The sequence below is a fragment of the Colossoma macropomum genome, unplaced genomic scaffold, assembly GCF_904425465.1.
Source record: "Colossoma macropomum unplaced genomic scaffold, Colossoma_macropomum, whole genome shotgun sequence".
Classification (NCBI taxonomy): domain Eukaryota; kingdom Metazoa; phylum Chordata; class Actinopteri; order Characiformes; family Serrasalmidae; genus Colossoma; species Colossoma macropomum.
Genome location: NW_023494787.1, coordinates 24,387,173 through 24,404,119, shown reverse-complemented (window position 1 = coordinate 24,404,119; position 16,947 = coordinate 24,387,173). Strand labels below are relative to the sequence as shown.

The window sequence follows — 16,947 nt, the reverse complement described above, 5'->3', positions numbered from 1 at the left end:
TATCTCTCTCATTGTCCCTCTTCCCTCTCACTATGACTCACGGCTTTAGAGGTTTTGGCATGTGTGAAGAAAATGGAAACACTGCATGCTGAATGTAGCACCACACATGAAAGGGAGACTCTTCTCCATTTGGCTCTGAACCCTAGAATATTTGTGTTTTATGCTGTCAGAAATAAAAAGAAATCAGAATCAGCTTGATTTTGCCAAGTATGACACATATGAGGATTTAGTCGCACATTCGTATGACATATGCTGAACAGCAGAAAGGTGTTAAGTCTGTTAAGAAGTATTCAAGAGAAAGTGATGAATAAGTAAGGTGGGGGCAGAGTGAAATAGAATCCCCCCCCCATAATACCTTGGCTTTATTGTATTTCTAATAAAGCCCAAAGGAAGCACATGTATATGTCTTTAGATGTGAGTAGTTACATTTTCTCAGTTACATGTACCTTTTTGATAGATCATACTTTTCTTTCTTTTTTTTGTATTTTTGTATTTTTGCATGGTAATTCTGTTACATTTACTCAGCAATAATTGTGAGGAAAGAAATCTACTTTTTACTCAGTTTCATAGTCATAAACATTCGGTTACTATTTATTTTTATTTTTTATTTATTTATTTTTTTTATTGCGTTATGTCTGTTAGAGTTCCTGTACTGCTTTTTGACTGGTCACTCTTTTGAGTTTTTAGGACTGTCAATTTATTTTAGCCCAAGAGTGTATCAAATAGGAGATAATAGAGTCTAACAGACTTCAGTTTCTGTGCTGAAGATGCTGAATATACTAAGAAGTTCTACAAGTTACTCTGCACTACCGATGTGCACAGGTATTCTAGTACTTAGTTAATGGTTTGAGGGGCCAGTATTCAAATACTGAAATCATTATTTAAGTATATCTTACTTTTCATAAATGGAACATGGAAAAAATACACAGACTAATCGTTCAAGGAAGTGCACATTTAATGTTTTAACAGGACTGTAATATTGATTTCAGTATTCCATGACTTAATTACCGGCTCAAGGGGCCAGTATTCGAATACTAAAATCATTATTTAAGTATATCTTACTTTTCATAAATGAATGATGGAGAAAATGCACAGACTAATAGTTCAAGGAAGTGCACATTTGATGTTTTAACAGGACTGCAATATGTGAGTTTTGTGAATAAGTTTATAATACCGAGCGCATTGCCAAAAATGCATTGTAAAGGATATGGCTGAGAAGGCTGAGGGAGGGCAAATATTGCTAACTGCTCTAGTAGATGTGTGCTAAATCCAGAAACAATGAATATATATTTCTCTGACAAAATAACATGTTGGCACATTATCCACTGAGGAGAAAAGACTTTGTATAGAAGACAGCAGGTCTCCGTCAGCATCTAACGTGTACCAGTATTGTTAGCTCATCATCTTCCTTTGCTCATCCAAGATGAAAAGCTACCAAATTCCCACAGCTATTATTGAACAATAAAATATGTTTTCAGATTTTAACCTCCAGAGCTGTCACCAATAAAATAAGCCTACAGCCCTGGGGTTATTTTGATACCTGGTACTCAAGTTGGTTTTGGAAAGATACTTTTACTTAAGTCTCACCTTCACTGTCCTCAAAAGATATATAATCAAGTATTTACTAGTTCGTACCTTCAACACATGAATAAGAAAGGCGGTAAAAAACTCTTAAGAACATGGGCTGGAGTGCTGGACTTCTGCTTTTAGCTTGATGAAGGAGGGATAGGACTGAGGAACATGGAGATGGGGTGGTAGCATGCAAAAACATTGTCTCGGGAAACAGAAGGTAGAGATGAGAAATTTGGAAGAAGAGGTTTCAGGTATATTCCTCCTCCCCAATATCAGTTTTTTCATGTGATCATTTGTTAACAATATATTACAAGTGATATTGGAACTTGCACAGTGATATAGTATTACATTATGGTACAGATGATCTATTGATCAATCTGACGTACAGATGATATGTTGATAGCCCTCTAGATACTTATTGGTTATGGTGGTTGGAGAAGCAGTAGTTACATCTTTAATTCTACATGAGTGACAGGTCGAAGCTCATTAGTGCAGCTCTTCCCCACGTCTACACGAGTGCATGTGCGTTTGTGTGCGAATGCTTGTGTGTGCATGGTGTGTGTACCTTTTGTGTGTGCCACATTGACACGGCTCTTGCCTCGGACTTGTCATTGTGTCTCTCTTTTAAATGTTTCCATGTATTTTTCACTGTTTGCCCGGAACTGAGCACTTGATAGTATGTATGATCCCACGTAAAAGTGATTCTCCACAGCAGAGCATCACTTTTTACACTTATATTTGTATGCACTGTATGTACATACGCACGGCTTCGCGCCATGTCTATATGTACATATAGCTGGATGCTCGTTTTGTATAAATTATATGTATATAATTTATCATGTTTGCACAGACTAGTCCATGTGTCTTTATCTGTACATAACTCTAATGTATCCCAATTTCTTCCCTAAAAATGAGGAAAAAAATTAATGGAAAAATCTCAATCTGGTACATTCTAATCAAATTGGAGAACGTTGAGCATAATAGACAAGAGCAGAGCTCTGAGTCTGTTGGGAAATGCAGCTGGGACCTTGTAGAATTCACGAGAACCCTTACATTGGTTCAGCCCATTGAAAATGATAAGTTATGATGAAGAAAAACCCTCTGAAGCTCAAAAAAGAAACACTAATTCAACAAAAACAGCATCAAAATATAGACTTGACATGAGCTTCATTTAACAGCAGTAGATGCTGGATTACTAACAGTGGTATTACTTTCTTTTAAAGATTTAAAGCGTGAGATAGCTAATAACAGACAAGCTAATAATACCTTATGGGCTGTCAAATTTCTTTTGAAGTAAATTTCAATTGGCTAATACTATTTATATTAGTGTATACATGCTAATTTTATACTCCAATCTGGCATACGTATAAAGTGGCCTTGATCCGACCCAGTTCAAAGGTTCAGCTGTCATTTTCTGCTGTATACTTTGTGTAGTAAGCAAAGGCCGATTCCTAACAGAAGTCTTTTCGTGTTTGGTTGACAGCTGAGGACACATGTGGTGATACTCTGAGGGGTTCAAGTGGCATCATTTCGAGTCCCAATTTCCCGAGTGAATATTACAATAGTGCGGACTGTACGTGGACCATACTTGCTGATCCCGGAGACACCATCTCCATCATTTTTACAGACTTCCAGACGGAGGAAAAATACGACTACTTGGAAGTGGAGGGGTCGGAGCCGCCGACAATATGGTGAGTCACAGTGACTGTCCGCTTTCTGTGTGTTTTTTGTGCGTGTGTCAGCGCGGTCATGCTTTCCATGCTCACGTGTGGTAGTGTGTTGCTGAGCCGATTTGGTGTTTAATGTCGTGCCTCATACAGTCTTTGGTTAGAGATAACTGAAAGTAGGCCCTTGCACTTTGTTTGTTCATTTGTGGCAGAGTCATAGTAGAAAGGGTAACCCGTAAATGTAAGGTGGTGTTCATAAGGCTACATAACACCTACATGAGCTCTTCATTACACAGTGATGTTTTATTTTTTTTTTTGCCATATCACCAGCATTATGTCACTGTGATATACACTAAGCTTTATGTCGACTTGACATCAATGCTGACAAATGTAGCCTTAAGACAAAGCCTACTAGAATAAGCCTTCATAAATGTTTATGTAGGTTTATGTGAGTTGAGTTTTGATGGCTTATATAGGTGTTATGTAGTTTTATCAACACTGTCCTACAGTGAAGTGTTAATATTGAAAAGCAGATGTTCAGTTTGCAACAAAAGGTTGTTCAAAATGCACAATCCTTTAAGCACCTTCGGGAGTGGAGAGATGTCTAATTGTAAAGGTACGTGCGAGCTTGTTTTCCACCATGCAATCTTGATTCTGCATTAATGTTGCACCTTCGTCTGATGTTTTGAGCTCTAGATAATGGATATAATCATTAGTTGTATTGGAAGCACCTAATATTTTCTAATGTCCTCATCATAACAGTGTTTCATCTTTGCTGCCTATCGATTGTGCTCAGATTAGTCTATTGATCTGCCCCCCCTCCATTCGTGTCCACCAATTTGCCCGTGACGATAGGTAAAAGGATGGATAATTACTGCATTAAGGAAGAGTCGAGATGTCTAATGCTGGGTTTCATGCGTATCCCTTTTTACATTTTGCTTCGAGTAGAAAATTCATAGCGTAGCACAGTTATGCTGCATATATGTGGAATGAGGAGCTAGCGTTTGCAGTAAGTACCCATCCCGTCCTGTGTGGGGATTACAGATTGAATCCATGCCATATTTTAATTACATTTTGTTTGGAATCTGTCGTCTTCAGATCAATGAACATCACTGCTCAAAATGGATATGCAGTTGCACACAAGCTTTCCCTCTTTGCAAAATCCAGTTCCAAACCAGGTTAAAAGCTGGAAATATTTACTTGGTTGAAGAACAGTTGGAGCTGAAATAGGCACTGGTTTCAGGTTTGCGCCGATGGCGTGTTAACACATTGTTTACACTGATTTATTCAAGATAATCTCCTACCAGAAAGCAATGGGATGTCAAAGAGGATTTTTAAATCATCAGTGAGCTGATTTGAATATGCATGATATGCAAATAAGCAGCCAGGCCCTCTCCTTCGCTGATTGCTGCATAAACAAAGAACGGTGGACATCTGAGGCCGCTGCTACACGCGGCACGAAAGGCATTGCGTTCCACCACCACAGTGTTTGTGTTGCTCACCCATCCGAGACTAGATCCACAGATGAACCTGCCTGACATCACTTAATCATCTGTATCATTAGTTTTGTCTTGTATTAAGCTCACTCTATGTGTAATTAATTTGTACTGTAAAGCTGTGCCTGCCTGACATTTCTGGGGACAGTAGTAAGACTACAGGAAGCTGTCTGCTCATTATATTTACAGCCTATTGTTCAGTGTTGCTGGAGTGCTCGTGTGTTCGTGCTGTACACAGATTGAGATTTTAGTATCCTTTTTCTCTTTGAATGTCCCGGAAACAGCTCTGTTTCTCTCTGCCTCTCTATTTCATTCTGTCTTTGTATCTCTGCCTTGGTCTTTTGAACTGTTTCTCTCTTTTCTCTCTCTCTCTCTCTCTCTCTTGTTTTCTCTTTCACTCTCTCATTATTTGTATATGTATCTCTCTTTCCTTCTCTCTATATCTCTCTCTCACTGTTTGTATGCCTGTCTTTCTCTCTCCTTCCTCATCCCCCCTCCCTTTTTCCTCTTAACCTCTGTATTTGTATGCCCATCTTTGTGTCTTCCTCTGTGTGTATCTCTCTGTATGTCTCTCTCTGTGTATCTCTCTCTGTGTCTCTCTATCTCTGCATCTGTTTCTCTGTGTCTCTTTGTATGTCTCTTTCTGTGTATCTCTCTCTCTTTCTCTATCTGTTTCTCTTTGTCTGTCTGTGTGTCTCTCTCTGTCTCCATCTCTATTTCTCCGTGTCTCTCTGTATGTCTCTCTTTGTCTCCATCTCTGTTTCTGTCTTGGTTTCTCTTTCTCTCTCTGTATGTCTCTCTGTCTCTATCTCTGTTTCTGTCCTTCTCTGTATGTCTCTCTGTCTTTCTCTGTTTCTGTGTCTATCTGTATGACTGTCTGTCTATCTTTGTGTTTCTCTCTGTCTGTATCTCTGTATCTGTTTTTTGTGTATCTCTCTGTGTATCTCCCTCTCTCTTTCTCTCTATATCTTTTTCTCTTTATTTCTTCTCTCTGTTCTTCTCTGTGTATCTCCTTTTTTCTCTTTGTGTATCTTTCTTTCCTTCTCTCCCTCTCTCTCCATTTTGTGTACGTATCTCTCTCTCTCTGTCTCTTTCTCTCTGTATTCTGTATATCTTTATTCCACTCTTTATCTGTTTCCCTTTATCTCTCCCTTTTGTCTGTCTATCTCTCTCTCTCTCTCTCTCTCTCTCTTTTTCTGTGTATCTCTCTGTACGCCTTTCTCTCTATATTTCTTGCTCTTTTCATCTCTTCTCTCTCTGTTCCTCTCTCTGTGTTTTTACTCTTTATGTATGTTTCTCTCCCACTCTCTCTGTTTTCTTTACATATCTCTATGTCGCTGCTTCTTTCTGTACTCTGTATCTTTATTTCTCTCTTTTATCTATATGTTTCCCTTTATCTCTTCCTTCTCTCTCTCTCTCTCTCTCTGTCTCTCTTTCTGTCTCTCTGTGCTGGACCTCTGCCATCGCTAAGTGAATGCGCCCAATTAGATTACCCAGGTAGCAAGCACAGAAGGAAGTCTTGAAAAAAAGATGGGCAGATATTCGCGTGCTCTTCTTCAGTGCACAGCGGAAAGCTTTAAAAAAGGAACAGTCTGTTTTTCTTTGTGGCAGTCTTAATGCTTTTTGATTGGTTGGGTTATTTACTGGAGTGGTTTTGTGCTTCAGGTATATTTCTCAGTCTTTCCTCCAAACCGGAATTCTATCTCATTAGTGCCTCTGCATGTGGGTGGGATGCCCTGCGAGCACCCCACTGTTTTACAGAGAAGAGGGAGCATTCTGAGCTTATAGCAGCCTCAGAACCTGATTACAGGTGCGCTGGAAATGTGAAATAGTCCAGATTGTGCTTTAGTTGTCTCTTGGGTTCTTGTTTTGCATCTGTTTGCATCATGTCATCAGTGGGAAGAAAAACAGAAAGTAATCACTAGGATGACAAGAAAATAAAGGTACCAGTAGCTTTGCATAGAAACAATGTAGTACATTTCAGTTGCTCCAGCGAAAAGACACTTAGTGGTTGAATTTCATTGTTTATAGTTCCTATGTTATCATAAGTGTTCCAAATTTCAGTGTCTGCACATGTCTGTAGTTTGAGCTGAATGAAGAAACATAATAGCATGGCTAGGTCAACCCAAGTTCACACTTTTAATGCTAAATTATGCAAGAACTTATTATGGTTCTATTAGATGCTAATTGTGTTTTAATGCAATTGTAAATAGGGCATGATTAGTGTGGCCTGATGTAATTGATATTTTTAACACATACAGTAAACCCACACCCTTTTTCCTCTCCAGACTGCCAGTCATGGCATTTGCCTTGCTTCATCTACATATGAAGTACCAAAATACCACAAACACCATGCTCATGTAGTACTTGCATTGTGCAGCTGAATCTGTAATGAAAGTAGTCTAAAGGTAAAAAAAAACAACAGATATTGTAGTACATAGTTACATTTGTCTAGATCAGTGTTTCCCAGCTCGTTCCTCAGGGCCCCTCAGATCATCCTTCATCCATGTGTTCTGTGTGAGGTTGGAGCAGTGGACTGATTGCGGGGCCTTAGGACCTGGCTGGGAAACACTGGTCTAGATAGTTGCTATGTGATTGAAGAATGGCCTATATTCATATCATCATATGCTTGTAAGCATAGTACCAAGATATTACAGGGTTGTACATAATACAATACCAGTAGCACCCCAAGGTGTATCTTCTGCGGATGAGAAATATGTTAAAAATAATTTTTATAATACTATCATCATTCAACTGATATAGAGGACTCATGAAGTTGGGTAGCATAACACTTTAAAAGAGCCTGCAGAGTCCAACATTAAGGATCGGCGATTTTTAAAGGGCTTAAACCTAATGCGAATTTGGGACAGCAGAAATTAAAATCACTTGGCTAGTTGGCAAGCTGACATTTTGACATTTTTGAGGACTGTCGATTTGATGAACTTTCATGTCAAAAACATCCCCTTGCTGTGGGGAAAATGGTCTAATCCAGTTTTGCATCAAATTAAAGCAGCACTAATATTTGCTGCCTTAACTTAAGGTAAAAGATCAATTTAAAGAAGTAATATGTCTCGTTAAAACTGAAAGAAGTAGCATTATTGAGCACAGAGAAAAAAGAACACACTAAAATATGGTCTGCTTGTCCTGCTGCAGGTCATTCTGTAAAGCCTGATATAATCATTTAAAAGTCAGAAGTACTGGGACAGATTTGGTGGGAAATTTTTCAGACCGATGTGTTAACATCATGTGCACAGACTCAAAAAGAAGGTCTGACTCAATGTTTAGGTTTCAAATGCAGAATCAGCATTATACTAATGAAGATACGGTACCAACAGTAGATAATTCACTTACATCCTCGGAGGACATGTTCTTCACCAAGTTTTGACTAAGTTCTCTTCAAATACCCTTTCATTGCACTCACAAAAGTCAGGTTAATCCGCTTGTGGGAGTCAGAAGTACAACTGACATTAAACAGTATTTTTCCACACGTTGCATGCAATTACATATTTCCACCAAAGAGATCCCCAAATCTCCAAATCCTACATAGTGTTCCTTTAAATCCAGCCAAACACGTTGTTTGCTGGCAGTCGTCTGCAGCCCAGCGCATTATATAAAATGGCTATGGAAATGAGAAGCTTTATTCTCTCATTGTAAAACATCTGTTTCTATGGGTGAATTTTGACCCATCCATACCGGTACATAAACTAGATCTTACACTTTTAAAAAAGCTAGTTCTTCAAGGGTTCTTTAGTGAAGAAAACAGTTCTGTGTAGAACTGTGTAGAACAGTGTTCCATGAACACTGAAGGAAGCCTTTGCATGATTAAAGGATTCTTCGCACCATGAAAGTGTTCTTCAGATTGATGGAGAATGTGCTGCAGATCCTTTTTGAAAAAGGTTCTATATAGCACCAAAAAGGGTTCTTCTATTATTATGATGTCAAGCTTGTCACAGTAGAAGAACCCTTCTCCATTTAATCTGAAGAATCCTTTCACGATGCAGAGAACCCTTTAATCATGCAGAGAGTTCTTTCAGTTCTATATAGAACCATTTTCTTTACTAAATTTATACTTTAAGAAGGGAGAACCAGAAAGCTGCCATTTATAAAAAACAGTCTCTAGACTGTTATGACAAATCCATCTGTGATCTCGCATATATGAGCGAAAAAGACTGCTTGCCCATTAGCAGCATTCCCTGGCCTATATTATGGAAAATGTAACACAACAGATGAGAAGGAACAATGCAGTAGTGAGTTTGTATTTAAATCTTTGTTGGAAGGGTTAATGTGGCCATTAATAGTCCAGCAGTGTAAAGACATCCATGAATTCAGTGAAAAATGCTAGAAACAAAAGGTAATCAAATGACTGGGGAAAATAACGCTAAAACTAGCTGGAATATTGAAATGACTAGTTATGATCTGACAAAGCCACAACAGGAGAACCAAGAGGAAACTAGAAAAACAGCACTGAAGCACACAAAGACCACAACACAAAGACTGAATATGAAGACACAAGGAGAACAAATGGAATATATTTATTCTCTACAAGAAACAAAAAATAGCTGGGATTAATAAATAAATAGGAGGAGTAATAAACAAAGACTAGGCGAAGGTTGTGACATACAGGCGGAACAGGGAAGAGCAAGGAAAACCCAAACAAAAGCACATGGCTAAGGGAACTACACTGGGGACATACAAGAGGGCATAGCGAAAGGCTAAACATGGACACAGGAGAAACCAGTGGCAGAGAAAGCAGGGTAAACAAACACACAACAAGCAAGGAGAGCAGGACAGCAAGGGAAACAGATACAGTAGGAGAAAAATCAAGAACAGATGAGAGGAAGTGAGGGAGAAAACGTTACAGAAAAACAAATTTCCCCTGTGTGATGTAATATGTAGACATTGTTAAATTTCAAAATGTACCATTCACTCCCATACAGTCACCCTATCATTCAGTCCATGAAGGCTGTAAGTGGAAACTAAGCTGCAGAAACAGCCTATTTTACATTCATTTGTTTTTGTAAACCAACGTATTTACATATATCTGTCAATTCAGCCTGCAACAGTTTAGCCCCGCCCATTCACACTGAAGTTATTGGGAGTGGTTCTGGACTAGGTGTGTGCCTAGACTGAGACGAGTTGTTGCTAATTGAAATGTTCATGAAGTGAGAATCAGTTTGAAACCGAATCTTACTTTGAGGGACTTTGCTCTGATAGTACCATTCTACTGAAACATTTACTGTTCATGAAGTATTGCTCCGTTGTTCATATAACATTACTTTTTATGTTTCCATACTTCAAAAATAGGTCTAATAACATAGTGAGCTAAAATTTATGATGTCAACAGAAGCACACAAGCACAACCACTCTTTGCACAATTCACTAAATACAACATCTAAAGTGTATTTAGTATTGGCCAGCAACCTTAAGGAGCGTATTTATCATTAAATAAAATGCATTTAAGAAAATAAAATGCAATGGCAATTACAGTAAGCGATGAAATGCAAAACAAAGTAATGCTGGACTTTTTTTGCATTTTGTTTTCATTTTTGCAAGATATTCTTTTCTCAACAAAATGTTTTTTTTTTTGTTTTTTTTTAAAAATAACATTACTATTTTTTCTTACTGGATGAGTGCTTTGAATTATTTACAAATCCCAAAGGACTGTCTCTGCTTACTGTAAAAGCTATTTCTACACATCATCAGTGTTTTGTGCATAAATCATTACTGCCACTATTTTAATAGTCATCCAGCTGGCTGGAAGGGAGCCTGTTTTAACTTTGCTCAGAGTTTGTGGTGGTAGCAGAGCTCGCAGATCAAGCTGCTGCCTTTTTAACCCTAAACCTAACCTAGCTGAGTTTGGAAAATGGTGATGTTTTGGGCGCATAAAACCACCAAGGTTATAAGAGAACAGGAAAAAAGTGGAATGTGGGCCCTTTAATGTCATAGTAGCTAAACTGACATACTGGCCTTCATCTGCCTTTGCTAACCTTAGCTACTGAAGAATGACCATGATAGAAGTTTCAGTAACAGGTTTACTCTCCCTCTCACTCATCATCCTCTCTGTGGCACAGAGATCAGTGGTGCTAAGCTACAGCTGATGCCTCTAAGTGTGAATGCCAGCCTCTTGTCCTGATCTGTCACCCAGCTCCGGAGAGGTTCCACGCTGCTAGCTAACGGCGGGCTGCACAGAGGACGCGTAGTATGAACGCTTCCCAATCCATCAGCCTGTTTGGCCTGTCAGAGCTTCAGAGAGGTCTCAGATCTGCCTTGGGTCTGCTGCAGCCCTACTGCTGCATGAGGGGAAATGTGATGTGCTAGTCGCAGCCACAGCGAGAGTGACCTCGACTGAAGCTTCGGCGGTGTATAACGCTTCAGCAGATTGTCACGCGCATACGCACATCAGTTCTGTATCATTTCCCTGAAGTTTTATCAGCTGCACTAGCCAAAGCACACACCAATGAGTCTCAGTCATCTGAGACATAAAACCAGAGTTTAATAAAGTGACTGCTTTCTAGAAATAGATATTTCATGCAGTCATCTGGGAGAGGGCCTTCAAGACTGTTGGCTCTGTAAGAATTCCAAAAAAAAAGGAATCTGTCATTTCCAATCAGTCCAGTGCTTTGGCCAGACAATGACTGAAGATTCCAAAAAACTCTGCATTACATTCATTCACTGTTCACCCACTGCCTGAGTGTTGTGTTCTGAGTATTTACTATGTATGATGAGCAATACAGCTCATGGTTGTAGTAGTTTACACTAGTACACTTGTACTGTACATAGCCATTATAGCCATTTAGCTGGAACAATATACACAAATGTATAATATAAATGGTTTTAAAGCTTATCAAGAACTACCCCAATTACATTATGTGTAAATATTCATCTACATTTCTAGCATTTTATCTATTTATTAATAATGTAATTTCTGAATGTGATTGTTGCATTTATTTGATATGGAAAGAATGTGATGCAACAATGCTGAAATTCAGAGGTTTATATTTAGTTTGTCTCACAAATTACCGTTTTGCACAAGCAAACGTATAGGAATACAGAATTATGTCACACATCAGTCGTGCTTTGCTATTACTCTGATTAGACAAATCAATAATAAGCGCTTACTGATACAAATTGCTCTCCGAATAAAATCTAGAAAGTTCTACATGGTGTAACTCTTTTGGCAGCAGATTTAAATGAGCGTCTGGCTCGGTTCCTGGCCTGGCACGTTCATGTGGTTAAAGTAATACATCAGCAAAAAAGTCAAATTTACAACCAAGAGAGTCAACCAAGACATGTTTGGTGGCCAAATTTTGCTTCTTTAGTTTAGCACTGGTCCTACAAGGCTAACATACAAACACTAGACAATAGTCGGCCAAATCACTTCCATAAATACATCCCCTAAAACTTCTCTCAACCCACTGAAACTGCATCCTATTGATGTGGTTTAAGGCATACCGTTACTTACAGTAAACTTTAAACATGAACAAAGACTCCGCTTTGCATGCAAGCATGTCACACAGGCATATGGAAGCTAGAGATTATGTTTGTGGGGAGGTATTTATGGAAAACATTTGGGTGACAGATTAAGTCATGTTATTTTCATTTCTTTTGCTGCTCTTTTGCAAACCAACACAGGACAGACGTCAGAACGTTCATACACCAAAAAAACAAACATAACCAGTCTGGCTGGGAGATAAACTGGGCAGAAGGCATAATTAGGGCTATTAAGCTAATACACTGATAGAAGAGACAATACCCAACTCATAAAACAAACATCTATCTGTGCTCTTATGCTGAAGATGTCCAAGCAGCCATGGAGGTAAGCCTCGAGAAAGTCAGAGTTGGGTTCCTAATAAGCGAGAGAGAGAAAACAAGCAAAGTAAAACACACGTCCTAGGGACCTAACAAATGCAAATCCTTCGATTAGCTGGCTAACAAACAGAAATCTGGCCATAAACAGTACCACTGAGAAGCTGCTACAAGGCTGCAATTTCAAGGTTCAGGGCCAGATTCTTATTCAGAATTCAAGCTTATACAAGTGAGGCTATGTTGATGTGATCCAATTTCCAGCCTGCGCCATACTGAGGCACCTACACCTTAGATTTCTGTTTGTCAAAGGTTTTGCATTTCAGCTGTATTGTTGACACAAAGCTGAAAAAAAGCCAGCTTCTTTTTCTCCATTTAGATTTTCCTGTTCCACCTTAAATGCTGCAGCAGGCATTAATTGATGCGCCATTTAAGGTGGAACAGGAAAATTTGAATAAGACGCTGGGGAATATAAAGCAAACTAAAGCAAAGACCTCATATTTTTAAATGTGTAACTCCAAAATAATCTGAATTCAAGCTGGATGAAAATTATACTGGCTTGTTATCTCTCTTTTTTGGGGGGGGTGCGGAGGCCCTTCAGACAACAGGAGAAAGGCTGTTAGGCGTCTTGGTCAACCACGGAATCCATGGCATGATTAAATAGTGACTAATCAAATTCTCTGGTTAAATTAAATTAGAGGACCCCCCAGTCCATATTTTAAGAAAGAAAGAATATGCATTTCTAACATATTGATCACTTTTGCAGAAATTGATCCATAGAATTAAATTAGCCACTTCTTAATCACGCTGCAGATTGCGCCGTGACCAGGACTAACCTTAGCTGTCCAGCTTTAATCCAGCTGGTTAACCATGTTTAGCTAACAGGCATCAACCATACATGGCAGGAGCTAAACATGGGAAAGTTAATGACTATTGGCAGTTTCAAAAATATCAGTGTATTGTGTCATATATCGTCATAAAAATAAATTTGTATTTGTCTTGCATCTTAGATAATATATATTTGATGGCAGGTAGCTACCGTCAAACTAAATTAGATAACATTTTGCATATTCTCATTGCTAGCTACATCATTGAATAAACTGTCAAATTAAAACAGTGACTGATATTTAAAAATAGATTTAAAGAAAAGATTTACCATCTTAATATTCAAACTGCCTCCAGTAAGTGTTGGGAATGCTGTTCTTTTCAGCTTGTTTTCTGGCAAATTCAGAGCTGTATTGAGCCCAATTTTCAAATGAATTGGCAATAACTAACTCTTTCTACAAACCATTGTACTGGGTGTCACTTCAACCCCAGAAAGAAATTTGAGCCATTTTGATTTGCTCTCATTATTCAGAATAGAATGTAAAGTGTGACCATTTTCCTGCTTGCATCCAAAATCAAGCATTTGTAAACGATTGCCGTCTCCTAGTAGCTATAAGATTACTCAAGCAGATCACTGCAGAGCCTGTGAAGTGTGGGAGGGTCAGTTGAGTTTCACTGTTTATGAATATACAATATAAGATAGCTTATTATTCGCTATAGTCAGTTAGTGTTATCTGTGATATTTAAGATCCAAATACAGTGTAATTCCTAAACAGTGGTTAGGGGGCAGTATACAAAAAAAATGAAAAATTTAGATGTCATTTTATGCAATTTGCAGTGCCCAATAAATATGGACAGAAGTAGAAATATGAAGATAATCAAAATACTGTGCTGGGCCTTTAATAAAGGTCCTATCTGTTTATCTGGACCCCCTCACCCCTCCCCATATCCCCACAGGAAATAGCTGTACTGTTCATTATTAGCAGGGTCAAGGCAAGCTGACTCTAATCATGTGACAAAAACAGCTTAATTGTGCTACATCATGGATGTCCCCTTCTGACCTTTGCCTACTCTGCTGCTATCCTGGCTCAATTACATGCTTTTCCCAACTAGAGTTCAAATGTTCATTTTCGAGTTCAAAAGTATGAATGTATTAGTTAAATGCACTACTTAAAAAGCTCCCCGGTAATAGACTAATTTATACCACTTGATTGCAGTTGTGATGGAATATGGCTATGAATATTTCAAAAGTAATTTGAAATCTTAATCTCAAATAGGAACAATGAACTCATAGTTGCTCTTAGGTGAGCTATTCAACTGAGACTGCATCAGAGCACACTCCATCTAAACATCATCACAGCTAAGCATTGGGTTTGTTGAAGAGGAAAGAGTTTGCGGAGTTTTCAGGATGAAACTAATTTTAATTTTTTTGCTGTATGGACCTTACTGCCAGCAGACGATCCCTCCAGTGACCAGCATGCTGTGATAGAAGTCAGAGGGGAGCATAATTAAAAGTGGCCTTTAAAACACTTGAACATGTGAGGAACGTTGACATCTATCGCAAAAAAGCTCTCTCGCCATCAGCCCCCACTGACTGCTAATGGCCCAGAGTTAAGACTTGAAAAGCAGTCTTTAATTGTCAACTTTTAATTATCTTTCAACTAGCATTTGTGTCACCCATGCTGGTAGCACAGTTGTTGTCCAGCAGGAAGTCAAAAGAATCCTTTACTGCATGGAAAAGAAATAGTGCTTCTCAGTCTAACATTTAGACATAAGGAACACATGTTGAAAACTCCTGTTAACTCTTAGAAGTCTGGAGTTGTAACTGTCATTTTGCGATACTATTTTAATGTAATTCTAATCTAAAAGATTCTGTTTACTCCAAAACACATTGTATACAAGAATTTCCTTTTTCATGATGTATGCTGTACACATAGAAGAAATATCAATGCAATAATATGATTAATACCACTTTTATAAGAGAAATAAATATTGCATTATCCATTATACATAAGTTATTCTATTAGAAACTTGCCCTATTCAAAATTGTTACAAATGGTTTTACAGCATTCTGGAATGAAGCTTTTGGAATGTAGTTATGTTACTTCATTATGTAGTTAGTTACATCATGACTTGCATTTTTTTGTTTGTCAGACTTTTGTGTGTTTCAGTGACAAAAAAAATGACAAAATTGTAAAATAGATTTCTTTTCACAAAACACAACTGTATGTACAACATCTTTTAATCAGATTCAGATCATACTGAAATATCTCCTCTTTTACTTACAATACATAAATGCGGTCTCGATTAAAAGTCTAGAAATGGTACCATTCACCAGAATATCTCTGCTCGTTAAAATGAGCTACACCATGCCTTTTATTCATTTTACTGACTGACTAAGGGATAAAATACATGAAACTCTTGTATGTGTTGATAACTATTATCCTAGTGATCCTAGAGATGCACTCTAAGATTTTAGGCTTGTTGCCCACCCACAGCCATATCCATTAACAGAGGTTTCTAACAAAACCTGCAGCAATTGAAAACTCTTCATTTAAAACCCCAAAGCAGCTCAGTAAACTGCCTCTTCCTGGCTCAGAATCCATGGTTCATCACCAAGAATTGCGACCCCCAGCACACTCTGGGAATTAAATGTTGATTTAAAGTACCAGGGTAATTTACAGTACAGTTTCCTCTAGGAGATCCTCATAAATGTGTATGATAGGAAATTGGCTCAGGATGGTCCTTGTTTAATCCTCTTATTAGCCTGATATAAAAATGATAATTAGCATTTTAATCCATCATAAATATCCCATAAAAAGCCCCTCTGATTGAAAACCAATGGCAAGCCGCATAATTTATGATTTTCTGTATTTCCGTTGCAGAGGCTTAAACAACAAAAGTGCGAAATAAATTGAACATCTACTTAGAGTAATGTTATGCATTCCACGTTCCAATCAATTTCACTGGCACACTCCTCGACGTGCACTTCTGGGAAATCTACTGCACCAGGATGGAAGCAGCATCCCGAGCAGGAAGTGCCTCCGCTGTGACCTTGAGCTGTATGGATCCAAGAGTTACTCCACACACACACACACACACACACACACACACAAAAGCACACACACATCTGCATATAAACACTTGCATACGCACACATACAAGGTCACACTTCACTTACTTTAAAACGACTGTACACTCACATTACACTTTAAAGATTAAGAGTTCTTTGGAGAAATTCCATAAAAGAACCACTTTCTGTTCCTCAAAGCAGTGGTTCTCGAACTGGTCCTGGGGCCTCCCAGTCGGTGTAAAGTGTGACAAACCTTTTCCAAGTTTAAAGATTTTCCACACAATATAAAAGTTCTGGGAAGATCCCTTAGGTTTGAATAGAACTTTTACATTATGTAAAGGTTCTTTTAAACCTTTGAAAGGTTCTTCATACTCACAAATCTCTTTTTTAGATAGTATTCTTTAGGGTGTCAAAAGTGGTTTATCTATGGCATCACTCAAGGAACTCTTCAGTGTTCTGGTTTCATGTTCACAAATACTTAATATACAAACTGACATCATAATGTTGCAGT

The 16,947-nt window shown here is 38.3% G+C and overlaps 1 protein-coding gene across 1 annotated transcript in view; it reads left to right on the top strand.

The window, feature by feature from the left end:
* Positions 1-16,947, top strand: part of csmd3b (CUB and Sushi multiple domains 3b) — a 554,192-nt gene that overhangs the window by 222,626 nt on the left and 314,619 nt on the right. Inside the window, exon 5 of the mRNA XM_036566609.1 lies at positions 3,056-3,263. Within this exon, the coding sequence (XP_036422502.1) occupies positions 3,056-3,263 (208 nt within the window). The remainder of the gene's footprint in view (positions 1-3,055; positions 3,264-16,947) is intronic.